At 37.2% G+C, this 27,072-nt stretch overlaps 1 protein-coding gene across 1 annotated transcript in view; it reads left to right on the plus strand.

Moving 5' to 3' along the window:
- The window catches only part of LOC150084642 (crooked neck-like protein 1), a 211,774-nt gene that overhangs the window by 20,907 nt on the left and 163,795 nt on the right, over positions 1–27,072 (plus strand). The window contains 2 exon segments of the mRNA XM_090376310.1: positions 10,303–10,365; positions 23,952–24,043. Of these exon segments, the coding sequence (XP_090232436.1) occupies positions 10,303–10,365; positions 23,952–24,043 (155 nt within the window).

The raw sequence follows: 27,072 nt of genomic DNA on the forward strand, positions 1-27,072 counted from the left end.
GCAAATGTCCGCACGTCTATCCTACATCTGTCTTTCCTCAATTTGAATTTATGCCCTCTCAGGTGATTATTCTGAGCAAGAGGAAGAATTCCATCAGCATTAAGCATGCTCAAACCATTCAAGGCTTTATACGCCTCTATCAGATCACCTCGCTGGTGCCTAGTCTCCAGACACTAATTTTCAAAACTTAAGCCTTTCTTCGTAAGAGTACCCCTTTGTTCCATTCATTAATCCTGTTGCCCTTCTCTGTACAGTTGGTCCTCGTATAACACGTGTTTACATTACACGAATTCGATCATACACGATTTATAAATAGGGGAACGTTATCTTATATAACATGAACCGAATTCGCTTATGCACGATTCGCCTTTGTGTTTACAAGAAATGGCAGTCGAACGCAGAATCACCCCAACCGAACGCAACACGATAGGAATGAAGAAGATTCTGAAAATGTATTTATGTGTTTTATATCAGTGAAGGGGAAACACATTTCACCATAATAATGTAAAAACCCACACAATTCCAGCTATCGGTATTATTGCAAATGCAATTAGATCGAGTTTACAACCAGTTTATAACAGATTCCACTAGCAGAAACGAAACTGGAAATTGTTTTTATTGTTTTATGGTAGTAACCCCCAGAAATGTGCTTTAGTAAAATGTGGGGTGTTAATAGTGTATCTCTGCCTTTACGGTGTTGTTTATTCAGTTGCTACACCCGCGCAGCTTTGTTTATGTGTATTAAGCGTGCCTCCTCGTTTTGTAATTGTGCTATACTTAAAAGGTGTGAAAAGGAAGTGTCCTGGTGAAGACACTGCAGATTCAGAAAGAGGAAAAAAAAAAAGCAATATCGATAAAGAGGCGGACTGGGTCAAAAATTCTTACCCGGGAAAATTTATAGTGGCCTCATACTAGCGTTTATGGTCAAAATCACACCGGCCCACCGGGGTTTCCCCGGTAAGGCTTATGGCCAGTCCGCCTCTGTCGATAGAGAAAAAAATATGACATTGTGAAACGCTTTGAGCGAAATGAAAGACCATGTGATATTGCACGTGCTACAGACCTAAATGAGGCAACGCCGAGAATTACAAAGAATGCAGAGAAAATAAAAACAACTTTCATAGCCGGAACAACTCAAAAGTGTAATTAAAATCCATTAGATTAAGACACAGAATTGGAAGAGATGGAATGGCTGTCATCTGTTTGGATAGCAAATCAAACAAAACACAAGTTTGCTTACGATAGAAGCAAAAGCATTAGCAATATTTTCTTACGTAATAGTCGTAATAAAATACGTAAGCATTTTATTACGACTATTTTATTTAATATAATAAATTTTTTACGAATAAAATACGTATTTTATTCGTAAAAAATACTTTTCAGTATTAAAAAAATACTAAAAATACTTTATTATAATATAATAAATAATTTTTTTATTATTTATTATTTTTTATTATTTATTATATTATAATAAATTATATTATATTATAATATTTCTTATTACATATTTTAATCGTTATAAAATACGTAAGTATTTTATAACGATTAAAATTACCCGATTATTTATTGTGTTTGGTAATGTTTTGGTTCCAAATATGTGTTCAATCTTGGGTGGTCGGCACCTAACCCCACTTTTCCCATAGGGCCTGTTGTTTATATTGCACGATTTTGCATTGCACGAGGGTTTCTAGGAACACAACTATCGTGCTATACAAGGACAGACTGTACTCGTTCCAGCAGCTCTACATCCTTCTTGAAATGAGGCCTCCAGAACTGTATATAGTACTCAAGGTGTGGCCTGATCATTGCCTTATACAAGGGAATAATCACCTCCTTATCTCTGCTAGAAAAATTCCTGTATATCATTGACAAGAAACCATGAGCTACTCTTGCAGCCCATCTGCACTGCTCAGAGAACTTCATATCTGCCTGCACAATTACCTCTAGGTCCTTTTCATTCTCTACCACTGCCAGTGTAGTACCACAGAGTTGATACGTTGCTCTGGGGTTGCTGTTTACCATATGTAGTACTTTACGTTTGTCAATGTTAAACTTCATTTGTCACCTCTCAGCCCATCTGCTCAACCTTTCCAGATCCTGTTGCAGCAGCATAGTGTCAGTAGTGTCCTTGACAACCCTGCCAACCTTTGTATCATCTGCAAACTTGGACATTAAGCTTGATATACCATCATCAATATCATTTATAAATACAGAAAACAATAATGGACCCAAAACTGAACCCTGAGGGACTCCACTAATAACATTAATCCACGATGAGCAGTGTCCATTGATTACCACTTTCTGTCTTCTCCCCCTCAACCACCCCTTTATCCATAGCAGCAATTTGCCTCCAATGCCACACTGCTCCAATTTGTGCAGTAGTCTTCCATGTGCAACAGTATCAAAAGCCTTTCTAAGATCCAAATATATAATATCAAAGTTATTCCCTGCATCCAGTTCTTTTGTGACTGCATCATAGTATCCAATCAGATTGGTCAGGCAAGACTTCCCCTTAACAAAACCATGCTGTGTCTGAGCTATAACTGAAGTCTTGTCTAGATGATCCTGCAGTGCTTCTTTAACCAGTGCCTCCATTAATTTTCCTGGAACAGAAGTTAAACTCACAGGTCTATAATTACTTGTGTCGGCCTTTGATCCTCCTTTGTGAATTGGGGGTCACATTTGCACATCTCCAGTCTGTGGGTAGCATTAGCATTAGCATTTAGCATTAGTAGAGGCATATGATGCAAGAAAGCAAGCTTATTCAGCATCAGCCAAAAAAAAAAAAAAAAAAACCTCTCCCATTTCACCCCTCCGTTCATTCGAAATACCTGTCCAGTTGAGCTTTAAATTTGTTTAGGCTATCAACTTCAACAACAAGTGATGGAAGTCGGTTCCACCAACCAACCACCCGCTGGCCAAAGGCAAATTTCCGCACATCTATCCGACATCCGTCCTTCCGCAATTTGAATTTATGCCCTCTGAGGTGATTATTCTGAGAAAGATGAAGAATCCCATTGGCATTGAGCATGCTCAAACCATTCAAAGCCTTATACACCTCTATCAGATCACCTCGCCGGTGCCTAGTCTCCAGACTCTGTAATTTGCAAAACTTAAGCCTTTCTTCGTAAGAGCAACCCTTTGTTCCATTTACTAATCTTGTTGCCCTTCTCTGTACCCGTTCCAGCAGCTCTACATCCTTCTTGAAATGAGGCCTCCAGACCTGTATACAGTACTCAAGATGTGGCCTAACCATTGCCTTATACAAGGGAATAATCACCTCCTTATCCCTGCTGGAAAAATTCCTGTATATCATTGACAAGACACCATGAGCTACTCTTGCAGCTCGTCTGCACTGCTCAGAGAACTTCATATCTGCCTGCACAATTACCCCCAGGTCCTTTTCATTCTCCACCACTGTCAGTGTAGTACCGCAGAGTTGATACATTGCTCTGGGGTTACTGTTACCCATATGTAGTACTTTACATTTGTCAATGTTAAACTTCATTTGCCACCTCTCAGCCCATCTGTTCAACCTTTCCAGATCCTGTTGCAGCAGCATAGCGTCAGTAATGTCCTTAACGACCCTGCCAACCTTTGTATCATCTGCAAACTTAGACATTAAACTTGATATCCCATTATCAATATCATTCATAAACACCGAAAACAACAATGGACCCAACACTGAACCTTGAGGAACTCCACTAATAACATTAGTCCACGTTGAGCAGTGTCCATTGATTACCACTCTCTGTCTTCTGCCACTCAACCATCCCCTTATCCATAGCAGCAATTTGCCTCCAATGCCACACTGCTCCAATTTGTGCAGCAGTCTTCCATGTGCAACAGTATCAAAAGCCTTTCTAAGATCCAAATATATAATATCAAAGTTATTCCCTGCATCCAGTTCTTTTGTGACTACATCATAGTATCCAATCAAATTGGTCAGGCAAGACCTGCCCTTAACAAAACCATGCTGCGTCTGAGCTATAACTGAATTCTTGTCTAGATGATCCTGCAGTGCTTCTTTAACCAGTGCCTCCATTAATTTACCTGGAACAGAAGTTAAACTAACAGGTCTATAATTACTTGTGTCAGCCTTTGATCCTCCTTTGTGAATTGGGGTTACATTTGCACATCTCCAGTCTATGGGTACCTCCCCTGAGTCCAAAGAAGCTCTCATAATTATGGCTAGGGTTTTGCATACTTCCTTTTCTGCCTCCTTTAATATAACTGGATAGATCCCATCCACCCCAGGTGCCTTTTTTATGTTTATCCTCAACAATCTCTCCTCCACTTTCCTCTCAGTTATTACAAAATCATCCAGCTCACTGCCAATGTTTACTTTACCTACATCATTCTCCTTCCTGAATAACTCCTCATGCGTGAATGTAGATGCAAAATACTCGTTTAGATTGTTAGCCACCTGTGCAGGATCCTCAACTGTTGAACCATCAATATCCAGTGGACCAATCTGATTCATCCCTTTCCTTCTCGAGTTCAAGTATGTAAAGAACTCCTTTCTGTTTTTATTTGCATCCTTTGCCAAGGATTTTTCGTAGTCTGCCTTTGCCTGCCTAATCTCCTTTGTGACTTGGTTACAGACCAACTTATATCTATCATAGGCTTCCATGTCACCCATTAATTTGTATGTATCCCATGCATTTTTCTTCTCTGCCACATGTCTCATTAGTCCATCAGACAACCATTTAGGCCTAAACCTTGAACAATATTTCTTAGTTGGTATGTAAAGCCTGGTAGCCTCCAAGATTAGTTCCTTGAATGCTTCCCATTTTGAGTTTGCTGTTGGTAACATCATCAGTTGGTCCCACTGTGTAGAATTTAAATACTGTCTCAGACCATCATAGTCGCCTTTACGAAAACAAAAACCCTTCCCTTTACCTCTGATGGTAGTTACCTCTTTGAGTAAATCCCACTTCAACACACTGTGATCACTGCCACCTAGTGGTTCATTTATCTGCAGGTTCTTAATGCATGAAGAATCACTACTGATAATCAGATCAAGAGTATTGCTCCCTCTTGTTGCCTCACGAACATGCTGATGTAGAAAACAATCATCCAATAAATCCACAAAAGCCTTTCTAGTGTGCGAGTGACCAACCCACAAATTCCAGTCAATATCTGGGAAATTAAAATCCCCCATTATAAGACTCTCTGATTTACTGGCCCACTCTATTTCCCTGTACAATATATTATTATACTCATCAGAGTCATTAGGCCTATAGCACACTCCTACTCTCAATTTTGATTTCCCTATGCTTATGTCACACCAAACTGACTCGACACTGCCCTGTCCATCGATGTCAACTGGCTTCACTTCCTTTGACTTTATGTGTTTCTTAATTAATAGCATAACCCCTCCTCCCCTCCTGTCCTGTCTATCCTTTCTATATACATTGTATTCCCCAAATTCTAGTTCCGCATTACTTATATCTGTGTGACACCACGTCTCTGATATCCCAACAATATCTGCCTTTGATGTTTTGAGCAATACCTCAAATTCATCAAATTTATTTACCAAACTCCTAGCATTGGTGTACACGCAGGTATACATGCACCTGTTTCTATTCTTAGCTACCCTAACACAACCCATGTGTTTACTTGTAACGCAATGACTACCAGCAGTCTCTGAAATATCCTGCATCTTGTTTTTCAGACTTCTGCTCATTTGAATAGAAGCAGTGCAAGAATCTCTTTCACCTCTGCCAGTGGCTACTGTCAATCTATTGGTCTTTGTCTCCCCCCAAGCTAGCAGTTTTCTGACCCACCTAACACTGCCTCGATAGCATCAGCAAATATTCTTGCACCCTTTCTATTTAAGTGTATCCCATCCCTGTAGAAGCAATCTCTCCTGTTAACAAGTACAGTCCAGGCTGAAAAAAATTCTACCCCTTGAGCCTTGCACAATCCCTCCAGGGCCGAATTGATCGACAAGGCTCTCATCATATACTCCCTCCTATCGTGTCTGGGCAGAATTGCAGACACTTTCAAGTTCAACCCTAATTCACGGCTTTTTTTCAACAGTGACCTGTACTTGCTAAGTAATTCCGCCGGTCTCCTACTCTTAATATCATTAGTGCCAACGTGTACAACTATATCACCTTTTGTGCCCTTAAAAGATGATATCCGCTCTACAACGTCATCAACCTTTGCCCCTGGCAGACATACCCTGGTCCTACTTCCCCTGTGTCCAAGGAAGCTCTCATGATTATGGCTAAGGGTTTGCTTACTTCTTTTGTTGCCTCCTTTAATATAACTGGATAGATCCCATCCACCCCAGGTGCCTTTCATGTGTTTATCTTCAACAATTTCTCCTCTACTTTATTCTCAGTTATTACAAGATTCTCTAGCTTACTGCCAGAGTTGAACACATCTCTGGCATTCCCCTTGCTGAATAACTCCTCCTGTGTGAATGTCGATGCAAAATATTCATTTAGTTTTTTAGCTACCTGAGCAGGATCATCAACAGTTGACCCATCGATATCAAGTGGACCAATCTGATTCATCCCCTTCCTTCTAGAGTTTACATAAGTAAAGAACCCTTTGCTGTTTTTCTTTGCATCCCTTGCCAAAGAGTTCTCATAATCTGCCTTTGCCTGCCTAACCTCCTTTTTAACTTGGTTACAGATCAACTTGTATCTCTCATAGGCTGCTGTGTCATGTGTTAATTTATATGTATCCCATGCATTTTTCTTGTCTGTCATGTCTCATTAGTTCATCTGACATCCATTTAGGCCTAAACCTGGAACAATATTTCTTAGTTGGTATGTAAAGCCTAGTAGCTTCCAAGATAAGTTCTTTGAATGCTTCCCATTTTGAATTTGCTGTTGGTAACATCTTCAGTTGGTCCCACTGTATAGAATTTAAATACTGTCTCAGACCATCGTAGTCGCCTTTACGAAAGCAATAACCCTTCCCTTTACCCCTGATGGTAGTTACCTCTTTGAGTAAATCGCACTTCAGCACACTGTGATCACTGCCACCTAGTGGTTCCTTTATCTGCAGATTCTTAATGCATGAAGAATCACTACTGATAATCAAATCAAGAGTATTACTCACTCTAATTGCCACCCGAACATGCTGATGTAGAAAACAATCATCCAATAAATCCCCAAAAGCCTTGCTAGTGTGTGAGTGGCCAACCCACAAATTCCAGTCAATATCTGGGAAATTAAAATCCCCCATTATAAGACTCTCTGGTGTACTGGCCCACTCTATTTCCCTGTACAGTTTCTTATTATACTTGTCAGAATCATTAGGCCTATAGCACACTCCTACTCTCAATTTTGATCTCCCAATTCTTATGTCACACCAAACTGACTCGACACTGCACTGTCCAGGGATGTCGACTGGCTTCACTTCCTTGGATTTTATGTGTTTCTTAACTAATAGCATAACCCCTCCTCCCTTCCTATCCTGTCTGTCCTTTCTGTAGACGTTGTACTCCCCAAATTCCAGTTCATGGTCTTTATTCAGCTACATCTCTGCCAGACCAGACCAAGCACATCAAGGGCATTACAGAGTAGAAGTTTTATCCACAGTATAACAGATCTTGTTTTTGAATGACATCCTAGTAGTGTCATTCATTTCTTGTTGGCTGAGGCAATTATTGGAATGTTATAAGTGAAAGTTTCATAGACATCCTGATGTCTAAGTAGTTCATCATTCAACTGAGATACTTCATTACCCTCTCATCTCTGGCTTTATTAGTTGCTTTAGTCTCTGATTGGCCCATCTCCCCATCCATTACAAATACTACATGACACCTTTGGTGTCATGCAGTATTTATGGTCACTATGTCCTGTTTCCTGAAGAACATTTAAGTTATTGTTCCCAGTAGCCAGCTTGGGAGGTTTCCAATTTGATTATACTGATGATACATACATACAATATAGAGTGAAGTATAATTTTGGAATTTTGCACTTAATTATTACACTTTGTTGTTGTTATTATTATTATCATTAGCCATATTGTTCAAGGAAGCCTGAGGCTTATGCAGCGCCAGCCAGAAAAAAAAATTCTGAATTACTCTGAGAGAGAGAGAAAGAGAGAGAGAGAGAGAACAAGAGTCAGAAGTAGGAGGGAATCATCAAGAAAGAGAAGAATAATGATATTCAGTTCAGGACCATGGGTGTGCCAAGCCCACACTCACCAGATATGAGCCACTTGTATGGTTATCTTAAATTTCTGGCTAATTACCTCTGCAGTCAGTTTAGGCATGGTATTAGTATTTAATTCAGAGACAAAAAAGCCTCTGGCAGTGAGTTTTGAATGCAGTAGATTGTGAGCTGCAGTTATCACTTGTTCCACTGGTCTTTCTTTTCCACAATTTTATGTATTGGCTATGCTGTCATACTAGGTATAACAGATTATTTTGTTTTAAGCTTTAAAATTTATTTGTGATTAACATATTATCTATGTTATATTAATTATAAGTGATATATTAACTATTATCATACCAAAGAAACACAGTACTGGCTCACTCGCCAACTTACAACAATTGTTCATGCAGCAAAGCTCCACAAGATAAACAATATAATGTTTTCACGATTGAACAATTTTTGAATATTTATTTATTTATTTCCTTGATGTTTAAAGGATGAAATTTGCAGTATCAGTGTGAATAAGAAACTAGTTTCAAAATGCTCTCCAGGTAATTCTAATTTTCTTGGTGTCTTAATAAATTCCTGATGTAATTGTTTGGGCTATTGTTCTTCATCATGTTCCTTCAATAAGATTCATTCTGTAAAATAATTAATTTGTACTAAGTGTTAATTGTATTGTACCTTTGTTGAAAGTCATGCCAATCAAAAAGTATGGACCACAGTGAACTGATAATTCACTCTCACAGCCACTAGATAACTGCAAAATACAAGTTGACAAGCTGGATTTTTTTAGTTGCCATGGCAACCATGTTTTTCAATCCCTGAACATCACCATTCAGATGAAAATGCCATTTGTAAACAGTTGCTTTTCAAATTCAGGTGTCATCTGCTTTAACTTCATAAAACACAAATTTAGTTGATTCATTTTGTCATGGCGCCTCCATAGCCAGGTGGGAAGGAGCAGCAGTGCATAGCACACGCTTCTTGATTAGACCGGGGTTCGAGCCCGTCACCACCAAATACGGAGGATGTGGAAAGGTCAGGGAATGACCACCGCATATCCCGGAGCAATATGGCCTTAGTTGCTAATGCTCATAAAAACCAAATAACAATAACATTTTGTCATTTGCATTAAGTTCTTGAGAAATGACCATTTTGTAAGGGTGAAACTTTTTGTTCATGAAGAATATGGCTCACAGTAGTCTCTGCCACCCACTGGATACAGGTACCATACCAAATGGATCATTTCACACTATGTGCAACAGACAAGAAACTTTTTCTGCATTCTTGGGCATATTTATAGAATGTGGAGTGCTCAGTGTCTTTGTCTGTTACAGTATCAGTGTTTTAAAATAGATTAACCTATGACTTGATTGTGTTAATGAAGGGCACATTATGAACACAAAAATGTTGATGAAAATTAAGCTTAATGATAGTTTTAATTATGCATGAAATGTAATGCTCCAGTGATCTAAATGAAGCAGCCTTCCTAGACTGTTGCACAGTCTTGCAAAAAAACAGGAACATATATGCTGCATTAATATTTTTCTCCTATGCATGCTCAGGAGAAAAATACTAATGAAATGTGCCATTGTGTTTCTGATGGATCTTGTAGTTTGATGTATATGCATTCAATTCTGAGTTCATTTAGTGATGAACTTTTGATTCATTTATTTATGTATTGTATGTATGTTCATTTATGTATTTTATTATGGGAAATTTAATTGTGACAAGATATTTGTTTAGGTTAATTTTTGTTATATAAAGAGATATAACAATTGATTTGTGATTGTATTTTTTTATATTAAATTAATATTAGCTATTTTAATCAAGCTTTATATTTAATAAAAGTGAAAAAAGGTAAAGTGCAGCTATTATCAACCCACTGCAGGATGGAAGCCTCCTCAACAATTCATGTTGAGGGAAATGGACCATAATCTGCCACGCTGGTCCAATGCGGGTTGGCAGATCGACCGTATTCAGCAGTCAGGGGCTTGAACCCCGGTCAACTCAAAGAGCGTGTGCTACTGCACTCCTGCTCCTGACCACTCGGCTACGGAGGCCTGTTTTAAAGTATTTGATCCCAATTTATGATAAATTAATTTTATATATGTAATTAATTTTTTGTAGGAAATCTTTTAAAAAATATTAAATATTTCTTCACATATTTACATAGCCACCAAAGCAGAAGATCTCAGATGCAGAAGAGCTTGCAGACTACCAGTTAAGGAAGCGAAAAGTAAGCTGTTTTAAATATATTAAGTATTAGAGTATTTTGAAGCATAAATCATGATATTTTTCATTTTGCATTTTTGGAAAAAAAAAAAAAAAAAAACCCTAACACAGAGACTTAATTTGTCAGTGTACTTGTTTGAATCTTTCAAGAAACACCCTTAAACGCTGTTAAAGGGCATAGCACTATTGCATTAAATTTCAGAATAAGAAGAAATTTATCACAGGACAATATACCTAGGCAACTTCAGCAGTAAATATACCTAGGCATATTTACTGCAGTAAAAACCTTGGGTTTGCATGTTTTTTGAGAGGGACCTATTTCTGCATATCTTGCAGATACTAAAAGGGTTTAGAACGAATAAGGGTGTTTCTAATTTCCCCCATATAGAGCTCTTTGCTTAAGTATGGATTACTCCATCCATATTAGCTAAACTCATAAAGGCGCTGGCATGATCGTTCCTAACAAAGAACAGCAAACCTAGTGTCCTGAAAGAGGACTCCCACAAAATCACTTGAAAAAAAGACAAAGAAAATCTTCAAGTCACTTTTTAATTCCAGCAAATTATTTAACAGAACTTGCAATTATTTAACAGAACTTTCAATCCTGCTAATTCTAAACTGATCTATTGTCTTTGGAAGTATTAAAGCCCATAAAGAGGGTATTTTTGCATGTTGTCTTATTGTGTAAAGCTTACACCACCCAGAATAAGCAAAATGCTGACATCTTTCTTGTCTAAAATCATCTTTGATGTGATTGAAGGGTACAAGGCCTCGAGCAGGCTCAGTGCTAATGGGATACTTCCGCTTGCTCAGATTAAGAACCTGAGGGGCATAGATTCAAATTGAGGAAAGACAGTTGTAGAATAGATGTGCAGAAATTTGCCTTTAGCCAGCAGGTAGTTAATTGTTGGAACAGATTTCCATCTGTTGTTGTGGAAGTTGATAGCTTAAATAAATTTAAGGCCGAACTAGACAAACATTTAGCATGACCAGATGGATGAAAATAGGAAGGGTTTTTTTTTTGGCTGATGCTCTGTAAGCTTGCTTTCTTGCATCGTATGCCTCAACTAATGCTAATCTCTCTGTCATTCTATTTAACATCATGTGACCAACTTCCATTTAGAAGCTGGTCAAATGATGAATGAAATGCTGAATCAAACGTGGCTGATGCGCAGTGTATCACCATTTCATTTATAACAATAATGCATTGAAAACAGAGGTGGGATTCAAATAATTTAACAACCGGTTCGCTGCCCTAATGACCGTTCTAAGTATAAAAAAACTATATACCGAAAGGTAGTTTATTATTTCATGCAGTTAATACTTAAATAAGAACAATAAAAGAGGTCCACAAAACTAGATTGTGTTATAAGAAAAAGTTTTAAATATTAATGAAAAAATATTAAATAATACCTGACAAAAAAAACAATAAAACTGTTATTTAAGATATTTCTATATTGCTTCTTGATTGGCGTCCTCACTTGCAATTTTTTTCGCTTTTATCCGAGCATCATCGGCTGAGTGATTTATCCTTAACCATCTTTTCACTGTAGGAGTAGGATTCCATTCCTTTAGAGGTAGAGCCGATTAGACTAATAGTCATTGTGTTTGATATATTAGAAACAGTTAGACGACTTCTCTTCTCTGAACATATTATGCTCATCTTTGTAAAACCCCTTTCCGCTTGAAACCATTCTACAAGTTCTCAGGAGAGCTAGCAAAAAGGTCCATTGGACACTGTCTAGTTTGGTTCTGTGAAAACATATGCTGGCTGCATATGTAACAATTGGAATAAACACTGTGTAGTATAGAATTCCTAGGGTTCTCTTTTTTAAACCCCAGTCCTGCTGAGACATGTTGAATAACATGGCTGTAAAAGTTTTCACTTTTTTGGAAAGATTCTGAATGTGTGGTAAGAATGACAATTTTTCATCAAAAATAATACCAAGATACTTATGAGTGGTAACAAGTGGCAGAGATACTCCATTAAACTTGACAACCGGAGGTATGGTCTAGTTTTCCATTAAATATCATCATATTGGTTTTAGATGGTGACACTCTTAATTTATTTTTCAAAGTCCAATCCAGCATGTTATCGAGTACAGAGTTAGCCTGTTGTTCCAGTTGGGACCTGGAGTTACCATGTAATAAGATGGAGGATCATTGGCAAAGGCAATCATTTGCTCATCAGCCGTGTTGGAGGGAGAAGACAGCCAATCATCAAGGACAGGGTTCCACACAAAAGGGAGCCAAGAATGGAACCCTGGGTACACCCTCGAGAAACAGCTTTAGATACCAACTGATGTTTGGTTTGGATGTAGACAAAATCAATAAAAACTGCCAGTGTATATTTGTAAGTACAGCTATCAATTAATTAATTGTGCTGTGAGTATACTTCAGGCGTGCCACGGAAAATGCAAATAAAAAAAATTAATTAAAATAAAAAATTCGTTTATTTACACTGCACTGATCCCTGCCCCTTCCTGCGGTCAGTGTGACGTCACGTTTTGATTCCTAGTACTAGATCTGTTCACCTTTATTTAGCCATCCTTATCATTTGAGAAACTCTCCCAGGCACCCTGCAGTTGCATAAGTACAACTTATAAGCCCGTCACCGCCAAATGCAGAGAAAAGGTCAGGGAATGACCACTGCATATTCCCCGAGCAATATGGCCTTAGTTGCTAATGCTCCTAAAAACCAAAATAACAAACAAACAACTTATAAGCAGGATAGTAAGAAATTTCCTTTGTGTTTTTATATCTCTAAAACGTCATATTCAGTTAATTCGTATAGAACAGGTATTTTCAATTAACTGTATTAGTACATTCTAGAAGTAGCTTTTAATTTTTTTAGAAAATATTAGTGATGGATAAATTTTTAGCGAAAGGAAATCAGAAGAGGCAAATTGATAACGAGTTTGAGAAAATAACAAAAACAAACAACCATCAACATAAAAAATGAAGATATTATGTTGTCATAAATATGATGATGATTATTTGGTGATAACATTTTCGTATACTGGTACCCAAGATTGTCCTCAACTTTTTATGTGTGGTTTCTGGTTTAAAATTATCGTATGAATCAATGGTGCCAGTAAATTGTAGCATCATTTTTCTACGAAACATGAGAATTTATTGTCCAAAACTATGGAATATTTTTAAAGATTGCAGACCTCTACTAAAAAACAAGGTACAGAATTTTATAATGTGGCTAAAATATCTGGTAAAGCTTTTTTTTTTTTCCCTTTTGCCACAAAACTGGTGGCAAAAAAAAAAAGAAAAAGAAAAAGAAATCTCACCTCATTGCAGAAAGTCTTACCAGCGTGTCGGGTAATCGTGAAAAGTATTTTGGGAGAGGTAGCTGGAAAAAAAAAAAAAATGGCAGTACCACTTTTGAACAGCACAATTAACAGGCAAATAAAAAAAAAAATGCTCGATGATACTGAAGGACAATTTGTTCAAAATACAGGCAACCCCGTGTAACATGGTACTTCTGCAACATGGTTTTGCTCTAACATCATTGATAAATTGTGCCAATCCTCGCACAACACAGTACTTATATAATACGGTTTCACTCTAACATGGTTAGAGAATTTTGGTAAACCTCACATAATGGTATTTTTGAGCTGTTGTGCGGGGAGAAGCCTGCTATTATATTGGATGTAATTTTTCAATGTTTCCACCCGTTTTGAATCCCCACTGTTGATTCCCTAGTCAAAAAAAAAATTATTGAGAAATCCGTGTATTTTATTTTGTTGGGAAATTCCTGTGTTACGTTCTAACACAAGAATTTCTATTGAACTTGTACTTGTTTGAACTTCTGGAAAAATCTAGATTTCAAAGTTTTATTACTATTGGATAGCACAACCAGACCATCCAAAAGATTTAAGTCATCCAAATGTTGAAGTTATGTGCCTACTGCTGCAGTTGTTTGTTTGTTTGTTATTTGGTTTTTAGGAGCATTAGCAACTAAGGCCATATTGCTCCAGGATATGCGGTGGTCATTCCCTGACCTTTCCGCATTCTCTGTATTTGGTGGTGACGGGCTCGAACTCCGGTCTAATCAAGATGCTGCAGTTATACTGAGTTAATGAAAGCTATTGAAGTAATGGAGGCATGGACACATTTCTCAATTATGGACTGTATTAGAATTATAGCTTTATTGCTGAAAGAAGTAAATTCGTGTGGAAAAATATATGGCCAGAGTTCGTTCATTCCGAAAATTTGATTGAACAGGCAGAAAATGGAATCGATGCAATAGTAGAACTTGCTACGTCGGTAGAAGTGGAAGGCTTTGATGATATAGCTGTCGGGCATGGGCTCGGGTAGCATGGTTTATCCTCCCGGAGACTTGGGATTTTCGTCCATTAAAACAGGAAATCGACCTTGAGACATGCGTAATTTATAGACAATATACATAGAGTAACAAGGCCTTAGTCACTGTGCTCCTAAAAAAATAAAAAAAAGATATGATTACTGGTAGAAAAAGAAGCCAGTGTAGTGGGGGGGGGAAGAAAAATGGGATGGTAGCAGGTCAGCTTTATCCTTGGCTGAAGTGACAACAGAACCATCTGGTTTTGACAGAGGTCAGATCAGCAATGGGCAAAAGTTGTGGCCAATAGCTTTGGCAAGAGACCAGAATGCTTGGCTACCATTAGGGCAAGAAGCAAGTTTTCTACTCTTAGCCTGTTCAAAATCTTGTTTGGACTGATTAATAACTGCTTTACAATTGTTGCAAACTTTGGTGGAGGCAGAAAATGAAACTAAAGAATTGGAAACAAGCCAATTACGATATGCAATGTTTTCCCTTGAATAGCCTTAGCACATTTATTGAAAAATCAAGGTTTAGATAAAGGATGATATTTTAAAGTGGAGTGCGGAATAGTGTTCCATTCCTACAAGAATAATTTCACTGCCACGATCGGAGCAAACGTTGACATCTGAAGTTTTGAAACAGTAATCCGACCAAGGAAGCGAAGAAAAGAAATCTCACAGGTCATCCAACTTTGCATTCTTGTAATGCCAAGCAATAAGAACTTGGGAATAGCCATGAGATAAAGGCTCCATTGGAGAAGGGACAATCATCGAGTTGCGATCTGAGGTGCCTAAAGGACCACTCACTACGACCGTGTACTTAGAAGGGTTGTTTGTGAGAAAAAGATCAAGTGTGTTAGCATTAGTAAAGGCACACAATGCAAGAAAGCAAGCTTATATAGTATCAGCCAAAAAAAAAAAAACAAAAAAAACCCTTATTTCACCCATCCAATCTCTCCAAATGTTTATCTAGTTCTGCCTTGAATCTATTTAAGCTATCAACTTCTACAACAACAGATGGAAGTTTGTTTCAGCAATCAACCACCCTGATATTCACCCAGGCTAAAGACAAACTTCCGAACATCCATCCTACAATTGTCTTTCCTATGCCCTCTTAGGCGATTATTCTGAACAAGAGGAAGAATCCCATCAGCGTTGAGCATGCTTAAACCTATCAAGGCTTTATACACCACAATCAGATCACCTTGCTGGTGCCTAATCTCCAGACACTGTAATTTGTTAAATTCAAGCCTTTCTTCATAAGAGCCACCCTTTGTTCCATTCACTAATCTTGTTGCCTTTCTCTGTACTCGTTCCAACAGCTCTGCATCCTTCTTAAAATGAGGCTGCCAGACCTGTATACAGTACTCAACCTGACCATTGCCTTATACAAGGGGATAATCGCCTCCTTATCCCTTCTAGAAAAATTCCTGTATATCATTGACAAGACACCATAAGCTACTCTTGCAGACCGCCTGCACTGCTCAGAAAACTTCATATCTGCCTGCATAATTACCCCACGTCCTTTTCACTCTACCACTGTCAGTGTAGTACCAAACAGTTGATACATTACTCTGGTGTTACTGCTTCCCATATGCAGTACTTTACATTTGTCAATGTTAAACTTCAGTTGCCACCTCTCAGCCCATCTGCTCAACTTTTCTAGAACCCGTTACAGCAGCGTACTGTAATTAGTGTCATTAAAAACCCTGCTGACCTTCTTATCGTCTACAAACTTGGATATTGAGCCTGATATACCATTATCAATATTATTAATGAATACAGAAGACAACAATGGACCCAACACTGAACCCTGGGGACTCCACTAATAACAGTAGTCCACGAAGAGCAGTGCAGTGTCTATTGATTACAACTCTCTGTCTTCTCCTGCTCAACCATTCTTTTATCCATAGCAGCAATTTGCCTCCAATGCCACACTGCTCCAATTTGTGCAGCAGTCCTCCTTGTGCGATGGTATCAAAATCCTTTCCAAAATCCAAATATATGATATCAAAATTATTCTTTGCATCCAGTTCCTTTGTGATTACATCATAGTATCCAATCAAATTGGTCAGACAAGACTTCCCATTAACAAACCCATGCTGTAACTGAAGTCTTGTCTAGATGATCCTGCAATGCTTCTTTAACCAGTGCCTCCATTAGTTTCCCTGCAACAGAAGTTAAACTAACAGGTCTGTAAATACCTGTCTCCCTTTGATCCCCTTTGTGGATTGGGGTCACATTTGCACATCTCCAGTACATGGGTACCTCCTCTGAGTCCAAGGAAACTCTCATAATTATGGCTAAGGATTTGCTTACTTCCTTTGCTGCCTCCTTTAATATAACTGGATAGATCCTGTTAACCCTAGGTGACTTTTTTATGTTTAACTTCAACAATTTCTCCTCCACTTTGCTCTCAGTTATTACAAAATCACATAGCTCCCTGTTAGAGTTTGATAAATGTCTGGCACTCCCCTCATTGAATAACTCCTCATGTGTGCATGTAGATGCAAAATACTCATTCAGTTTATCAGCTACCTGAGCATGATCATCAATAGTCAACCCATCTATGTTAAGTGGGCCAATATGATTCATCTCTTTCCTTCTAGAGTTTACGTAAGTAAAGAAATCTTTGCTGTTTTTCTTTGCATTCTTTGCCAAAGATTTGTCCTAATCTTCCTTTGCCTGCCTAATATCCTTTGTGACTTGATTACAGACCAGCTTATATCTATCATAGGCTTCTGTGTCACCTGTTAATTTATATGTATCCCATGCATTTTTCTCCTCTGTCATATACCTCATTAGTTCATCTGACCTCCATTTATGCCTAAATTTTGAACAATATTTCTTAGTTGGTATGAAAAGCCTAATAGCTTCCAAGATTAATTCTTGGAATGCTTCCCATTTTATATTTGCTTATGGTAACATCAAGCATTTTGGCTGTATGGTTAGGATTGTCAGGTATTCTTATGTAAATCTTACGTAAATGAGCAATCTGTGCAAAATCATTAGTATTTGCAAAAGTCTCAGCATCTCGACCAGCTGTGTCGTTGTGACTAGAAAATGGAAGCCAGCTGGAGTTGTGAACATTAAAATCACCAAGGAAATTACCTCACTGTTAGGAAGGTTGGTTTGGAGAAAGTCAAGTTTGCAAAGAGAGGAAATCAAAGAGCTCCAAGAGATTAGTGGATTTGATAGAATGGTAAAGACAACAGATGAATTTGACACAATGAGGGGCGCCTCCGTAGCCAGGTGGGCAGGAGCAGCAGTGCATAGCACACGCTTCTTGATTAGACAGGGGTTTGAGCCCATTCCCATCAAATACGGAGGATGCGGAAAGGTCAGGGAATGGCCACCGCATATCCCCGGAGCAATATTGCCTTAGTTGCTAATGCTCCTAATAAATAACAACAATGACAACACAATGAGGTAGAGCCGACCGGGCTAGCAGTGGATAAAGTACCTGCCCGGCAACCCAAAGGTCGCGGGTTCGATTCCCGCCTCGGGCCTGGATCAAAGTACTGCAAAAACCTTGGGAGGTGCAATATGGCCACAGAAGCCGATGCGCCAACAACTACCAAATCAAAAAAAAAAAAAAAAACAATGAGGTAGAGAGATTTTAAGCCAGAGAAGATCGAAAAGAGGAGATTCCAAATTACCAAGTCTCTGACAGGAAAAATTGGAACGGGCATATGCACAATTACCACCTTTGAGTCGAAAGGAATCATACAGTGAATAATTTGTGAAATTGAGATGAGCAGTAGTTGAATCAACCGATAACTGAGATTCTGTCAGAAAAAGTACACGGGATTTGGCAGACTGCAAGTGGAAATGGCCATCGTTGAGATTAGAATTGAGACCACGTATATTTGTGAAATGAACTAGGAAGTGTTTGGGAGGTTCAGATCTTTTCGCAGATAAGTTTGCTCTATTAGTTTGACAATTCATGGTGTATTGAATAGTAAGAAAAAGTGGGGTGGAGATGCTTATGAATTAATGAAATTTTTGGATATGGCGTCCACAATGGAAGAAAATACCCAGATCCTTGACATAACGTGTCCTTGGCAATTCCCCCCCCACCCCCGCATACACACTACTCGGACTCCCTCCAGTCACTGTCTGGCAGAGTAGAGGTAGCAAGATTATACACTAGCTGATCTTGTAAGCCTCTTAAAGAGTTACCAATAGGTGCGGTGTGGTGTACTATCTAGTGGCCGGCTTGCAAACACCGTTTTAGAGCTGTACCCTCGAAATGTAAGGAAGATTGGATCTTGCCATGATGTTCATCATAACCTCAAAAGTCATCAGTCATATTGCATGATGGAAGAGATGGGAAAGGGTTGACCGGAACTTAGCTCTGGATACTAAACATTGGTTCCACCACTTCAAGCCTCCAATAAGCAAAGTGGTGGTATTAGTGATGAGTCATCTACCACCTAGTATTGTCCGGTAACACAGAGGGGTGGCTTTTCTCCGTGTGGTTTGGGCACAACACCTCGATCCCTGCTTACGTTGGTTCACACCTGCGTGGTCACCCAAAGTGTGCTTGTGCAGGAGGTTATACCTAGGATTACTAACAGTCCCACCATCGTGAAGGTGCAAGCAGAGGATTTGGCTGTCACAGACCAACCGGACTTTGCTGAAATTGGGTCCACTTGACTTGAATGGCACCTGAATATCAGTTCTATCAGCGTTTTAGACTCCCAGATAACCAGTACAGTTTGTCTGGCATATCTGTGACAACCTCAAGGACCCAATGCTGCTATGGATAAAGGGATAATTGAGTATGAAAATACAGAGGTAATCAATGGACACTGCTCTTCGTGGACTAATGTTATTAGTGGTGTCCCCTAGTAGTCCCTGCTGGGCCCATTGTTGTTGTCTGTATTTATCAATGATATTTATGAAGGTATATCAGGCTTAATGTCCAAGTTTGCAGATGATATGAAGGTTGGCAGGTTTGTTAATGACAGTAAAGACAGTATGCTACTGCAACTGGATCTATAAAAGTTAGTCAGATGGGCTGAGATGTGGCAAATATACTTTAACATTGAGAAATGCAAATTACTGCTTATGGGTAGCAGTAATCCAAGAGAAACATACTAACTGTGTGGTACTTCACTCAGGGAGGTGGAAAATGAAAAAACCTGGGGGTAATTGTGCAGTCAGATATGAAGTTTTCTTTACAGTTCTGAATGGCTGCCAGAGCAAGTCATAGAGTTTTGTCAATGCTGTATAGGAATTTTGCTAGCAGTGGCAGAGACAAGGAGGTGATTATCTGGAGTCCTCATTTTAGGAAGGATGTAGAGTTGCTGGAACGGGTACAGAAGAAGGGCAACAAGATTGGTGAGAGGAACAAAGGGGTGCACTTACGAAGAAAGGCTTAAGTTCTGCAAGTTTCAGCATTTGCGAGGTGATCTGATTGAAGTGTATAAAGGCTTGAATGGTTTGAGCAGGCTCAATGCTGATGGGATACTTCCACTTGCTCAGATTAAGAACCTAAGGGGGCATAGATTCAAATTGAGGAAAGACAGTTGTAGAATAGATGTGCAGTAGTTTGCCTTTAGCCAGAAGGTAGTTGATTGCTGGAACAGACAGCTGTTGTTGTGGAAGTTGATAGCTTAAATAAATTTAAGACTAAACTAGACAAACATCTGGAGTGTCCGGATGGTTGAAATGGGAATTTTTTTTTTTTTTTTTTTTTCCTTTGGCTGATGCTGTATAAGCTTGCTTTCTAGTATCATATGCCTCAACTAATGCCAATGTTAACTCTGTAAATGGATCAAGGATTATGTCTGAGGGCAATAGAAGGGATATAGGGCTTGGGGGATTCTTTATTGAGGTTATTGCCAATTTCAAATTTATTACTATCATTTTTATTTATGTTTTTTGTTTTTCTAAAACTCTGCTTTTTAAGGTATGAATATAATTATCTGTTTGCATTCTTCTTCTATTCTGATTAGTGTTGGTTATGCCTGTAATAAAGGCTTTTTTTGTAAAGCCTGCATTTATGTTGCTTATTCTCGATTAAGGCAGGTGTTCTTGAAATCCCACCTGTGATCTTCACTTGAAGTGTAGTAAACCAGAGCTTTTTGAGTTATGCCTGATTTATGTTTTTTAATTCTTTTGGATAATCTTCTGCTGGTTTGAGAGTGAAAAAAATCTACAGTATGAGACTTTTTGCTGTCTTTGCATTTTAAGTTGTACTTTTAATTTTAGCTTTTTAATTCTTTTGAGAATTAGCTTTTTAATTCTTTGAATAATCTTCTACTGTTTTTCCAGTATAAGATTTTTGGCAATCTCTGCATTTGAAGTTGTATGTCAAATGTTTTGTGGATAGAGCTTTTGTCAGTGGGAAAGATGGGGAGGGGATGAGATTTTGATGATTTTTTTTTTTTTAATGGTGTTGGTCCTAGTGAATCTGATGCGTAACTTGTATTTCCTAGTTATATTCTTTATCTGTTAGATAGTATGAATCAAAGCTGTAATACTCAATACGTCCTATGTTGATATTAATATTTGTAAAATAATAAGGAGTTTACCTCAATATAGTACGTAGAACACTTCCGTATGATGCTCTCCAGAAATTAAAACGAAAAAATTGAAAACTTACATTAGAGTAAAAAATAAATAATTAAAAATCAATTTAACGCAATTAAAAAGAATCTAACGAAAAACGAAAAATCGTTTTGAAGATTTTTCGTTAGATTCTTTTTAATATTTTTTATTGCGTTAAATTGATTTTTAATTGTGTTAAATTGATTTAATTGTGTTAAATTGTTTTTAATTATTTATTTTTTACTCTAATGTAAGTTTTCGATTTTTTCGTTTTAATTTCTGGAGAGCATCATACGGAAGTGTTCTACGTACTATATTGAGGTAAACTCCTCTTATTATTTTACAAATTCTTTATCTGTTTATTAATTTGGGATAATGGTAATGGATATATTTTTTCTTGTTCTTTGTTAGATGAGCACCTATTGAGATACTCTTCTTTAGTTTTTTTAATAGTTTTGGCTAAAAGTTTTTGTGGGTAACCATTGTTTCTAAAGATTTGAGAAATTCTGTTGATTTCTGTTTTGAGTTCATGGGTTGGCTATCTGAACAGTAGGCTCTTAGTATAATATTTGTGGTGTTGTTTACATTACTACTGTTTACATTAGACTCTTAGTATGAAGCTTTTCAGAATGTTTATTTTTGGGTTGAGACAATGATTAGAGTTGTATTTAAGGATAGCCCTGGCAATCTGTGGGTTTCCTGCATATATATAAATGAAGAATTATTGTATCTGGTTAACTAGAGATCTAGGAATGGTATGCTGTTGTTTTGTTCTATTTCTATTTTAAATATCATACATGGATGTATGGTACTTAAATAATTATTGAAATTACTGCTAAAATTAAAATTACGGTTGCTCAGAGCGAAACGGATGCAAAAAATCGATTGTAACAAGTTTAATAATAAGAAATACACATATATTAGATTAGATACATACAAAGCTTTCGGTTGTTTAGTTAACCTTCTTCAGTTGAAATAAAATGACGGTTAGAATGGAGGCCTGTACTGCCAATCTGGTACGTGAAGCGCGTGGCTAATTGTTTGAGGTTGAAGCCTGTGGCTGTGATGTATGTGGACGTGGCCAGCGCTTGTCAATGGACAGGACCATTGCTTCGGTGATAGGGTGGACTTGACAACCACTGTTCCTGTTCATTGAGGTATTGGAGCATTTGATGTTTAATGATTCCAACCAGGCACGGCACAGATAATGACGGGACTTATGCACAATCATGACATCGCGGTGTGGGTCAATGTCTTGGTGGGTTGCCCAGACGTGCTCGGCAATAGCTGAGTGCTCCACATCCACTAAGTGGATTGCCCTTTTGTGTTTGGAAAGGCATTTTTCGAGCCGTCTTCCAGTTTCCCCGAAGTAGCAGCTAGTGCAGTCACGGCAAGAGATGCAGTAGACCAAACCGCTCTGCAGTAGGGTGGGGACAGGTGTTTTTACGTTGGAAATGAGGGATCGTAATTTTCTGCCTGGGAGTTGAAGGCACTTTATCCCATGTGATTTTAAGATTCTACAGACCTGTTGTGATAGGTTTGGGTAGTATGGGTTAAAGGCGCTCGTGGTTGAGTCACCACCTTGGATGTTTCTGTTGGTCGCTACGTGGCCGCGTGCCTGTAGGTCACACCTGTCAAGGGTATTGATGGGATAGCCACACCTCGTAAGGTCCGCCTTGACTTTAGCGATTTCTGTGCGCCTCTCATTTACAGAGTTAGTGTGTCCAGGCGCGGGTTAGTAAGGTTCATGCAGTGGCAAGAAGATGGCTACGCGCGTAGCCATCTATTCTAACTGTCAATCCATTCTAACTGTCATTTTATTTCAACTGAAGAAGGTTAACTAAACAACCGAAAGCTTTGTATGTATCTAATCTAATATATGTGTATTTCCTATTATTAAACCTGTTACAATCTATTTTTTGCATCCGTTTCGCTCTGAGCAACCGTAATTTTAATTTTAGTAGTAATGAATCCGGAGCGCATAGGCCTCTTTAATCATATTATTGAAATTGTTTAATTCTTCCAACCCATGTGTTCAAATAGTTAATATATTTTTGACCTCTCTTCCCCTAGTATGTAAGTTTGAGGGGGAAATTGCCTGGGGGTAATTTCTTTGAATGCACTCACAAAAATCTATGAGGATTGAGGGAGAGGAGATTACCCATAACAAGACCAACTTGCTGTTTGCACAGGGTGTTTGAAAAACTAATGCAACCTTTCCCAACCAAAAAGTTGATTTGGTCCAGAATACCCTTTATTTTGTTGGGGGGGGGGTAAAGGTCATGCCAACCATTTTGCCAATTTTGAAGTATAATTTTAGATGGGACAATATTAAATGTGTTGTCCGCATCATGAAATTAGCAAATCACTCGTGATGGATATTCTGAAGTTGTTTGTGTTATAGATCTTAGGTCAATTGGTTGTAATGGGGTGATTATAGTTATTAGTAATTGAACTGTATTGTATCCTGGTTATTGTTCCCATTGATAGAACCAGACTTTGTTTAGTACTTTTCTTTTGAATTTGATTGAAGCAAAACCAGTTATTTTTGTCCACCAACCTTCACCAGAGGCAGATTAATTCAGTCATAGTGAGAAGAAACCCCAAAAATGTCTCTGCCCTTTTCACTCCAGTGATTTTCAATCCTGGGTCAAAGAGGCCATCAGAAAAGCTGGACAGTGAAAGTGTTAATTGACTTGTTTTCTTATTCCATTTCAGACTTTTGAAGATAATATTAGGAAAAATCGTACTGTCATTAGTAACTGGATTAAGTATGCTCACTGGGAAGAAAGCCAGAAAGAAATTCAAAGGTAACCCTTGTAGTGGGAATTCTTTATATAAGTTTATTATATATTTTTACCTTAGTTTTTTTTTTTTTAAATGATAAGTTGTCAGAAATGTTTACTTGTGCTGTTTGCAAGGCATGGATCCAGAAAATATATTATTCTAAGAAATACTGGAATGTTATTCTGCTCAAATGAAATGGTGGGATCTGACACATGGTGTTGGCCATTTATCATAGATATTTCAACTCTGCTGATTTAGATAGAAGCATGGCTCTTTCTCATACTATTCTAATTTTTCATTAAGAACTTTAAAATTGTAGCTATGCCATTAAATGAAAATTTCTGTATATTTCTTCTGAAAATTTTTGTGAACTTCTTCCTTTGGCAGCTATGGAAGCATTTTTTTTTAATGTTGACTAGGCCTGCCCAAAGATATTAGAGCTCTGAGCCACTTTCAAACATTCATATAGTTGCTAGCAACACAATATTTCAAAATTATATTATAAATAACAACCTTAAAAATTATAAATAAATTCAATAATATTTTAATGCCATAATCTTCCTTATTAGCAGCATATGGCATTATACTACTGCAGCAAACCAGTTGGTGTTTTTTTTTTTTTTTTTTTTGCATTATTTTTATTTTTATTTTTTCCATGGTCATAAAGTGCACAGGTTTTTGTTTTAATTTCAAAATCTAATTTACAATAACTTCTTGGACGTTCATTTTCCTTGAAAGAGTAAGGTTATTGCATTTGTATGCATGTGTGCACTTATACTATGTGTTGTATACTGCCAACAATTCATTATGATTTTTATCAATTGAAGTATTTCTGTGGTCAGTTAATCTAATTATTAATAGATAAATTTTAAAATTACATTACAAAATAAAACCATTTATTTAGTTTTTTCATGATATTTTTATGAAGTTTCCTTTGTTGCACAAGATTTTTTGCACCATTACTTATTTTCCATTTTAAAATCTACCTTAATTAATTGTAGTTTTTAGTAGCAGAAGATGTCATCTAGTTCACCCGATTGCCTGTCATTGATTTGTTATATAATATATAAGTTAGTGATCAGATTGAGAAATAATTAATGTAAAGTACAGCTTTTCTTCAACTAATGCAAGTGATGCATTCCTGGAAAAGCCTTTGCTGAACTGGTAAAATAATTTTTCTTATAAGCACAGTATTATAATGGGATAGTTTCTGACCAACCTCAAAAAAATAATTTTTTGTCATAGAAAGTTACTATAGAAATAGCATAATAAACTTGGAAAACTAGTTAAGATTTTATGATGTAAAATTTATAGGTCAGTGTTTTAAAATGTTGATGACAGTAAACATTGGTGCTTTCAGCTGCCTAAAACTTCTCCCAGGGACACCGATACTTCTTGTAAATTTAAACTATGTTTAAGCCTAAACTAAATAATAACATTAACCTTTGTTCACACTATACTTAAAAAAGGTAAAATGCACAACTAGGGTAAACAGCATAAACTAATAAAATTCAAATACTTTAATATCAGCAAAAAAAAAAAAACCTTTAATGACCTGAAGTGAATACAATGTGATTTATTCAAAAGTAGATGAAAAAAGTGCAAAATAACAATGTGTCAAATGTGCTTTGCTTAAGCTTTACTCTTGTACTCTTCTCTTATTTTTCAAAATGCTTGGGAAACTACCAACAATGACACATTCAGCAGGTTGTTCCAGGGCAACAAAAAACAAAATTTTTCAATCAAGGTATTTGGTGGCAATATTCTTTCACAGTCCCACCAATCAAAACAAGGTGATGATCTCAGAAAGTTGTTCCTAGGTTGTTTCTCATAAAATCCAGTGTCCTGAAAGAAGCTAAACTGAATGTAACTGAGTGGAAGTAATGCTTCCAAATATTCTAAAAAATTCATAACACAACTGACTTGTACTTACAAATATTTGCCTCAAACAAATATGCTTAAATTTCTTATTAACCTTATCCACAAAAGTTTTTTTTTTAAATTTTCCTGAGGAAACTATTACTGATCATAGAAAAAAAAAAGTTTTTTCAACTACTTAAAAAGGTAAGTTCCTCTCTTCATTTAAATATTGAACTGAATCAAAATAAAAACCTCTTTTTTAAAGAAAGGAAATAACGTTCAATCCAACTTTATTTAACAATAGTGATTAGCATAAAGGTGCTATGATATCATGTGAGAAGCATTCACAGTTAGTGCATTCAAGAAAAATTAATTGCAAGTTATACATCTGAATTGATTGCAAGTTATAGTTTTGACTAAAGGCAAATTTCTTTACATTCAATCTGAAAATATCTTTCTTTAGTATGTCCATGTAAACACTTCTGTCAGATTTTCCATGCTCATAGCAGTTTCTAAATCTTGTAGAATCTAATTTCCTTCCTTTACTAATATTTCTTTGCATTTACAACCATTGTTTCACTCCATTGTATTCTTTACACAAGTCAACATCTTTCATGAAATGAGTTTTCTAGCCCCATATACAGTACTCAAGATGTGGTCTGGCCAATATTTTCTACAGTGGTGTAATTATCTCTTCAGCTCTGTTGGAAAAATTTTTGTTGGGATTAGGTAAGTGATTACAATGGTAAGCTTATTAATAGCAAGTGTTCTATTAGTAACACATTTTTAGACAAAATTACAACATATGAAACTACAACTTTGGTTATATGTGATGAATACATATTGATAAGCTTAACTGTTACAATCAGAAGGTAAATGAGAACAGTTCAGTGATGCCTTTAGCTGATTAAGCTTGCTTTTTTATGGCTTAGAAACTAATTCAAAGTATTTACCTTTCTTCTTTTTTTTTTTAGTTTCATTAGCATGTATGCATAATGTGTCTATTATCTTCACCCTGTCTGTCTGGGCATAACAACTCAGCTCCTAGCAAATGGATTTTCATGAAATTCTTTATTTCCCTTCCCAAATTTCCAGTGAATACAGTATTATGTTTGTTTCCATGCATTGGTTGGAGGAATGGATGTTTAGTGTGGTAGATACATAGAAATGAAATTTTCTCAGTTCATGCATA

The sequence above is a fragment of the Mastigoproctus giganteus genome, chromosome 6, assembly GCF_048544385.1.
Source record: "Mastigoproctus giganteus isolate SK-2022 chromosome 6, ASM4854438v1, whole genome shotgun sequence".
Taxonomy (NCBI): domain Eukaryota; kingdom Metazoa; phylum Arthropoda; class Arachnida; order Uropygi; family Thelyphonidae; genus Mastigoproctus; species Mastigoproctus giganteus.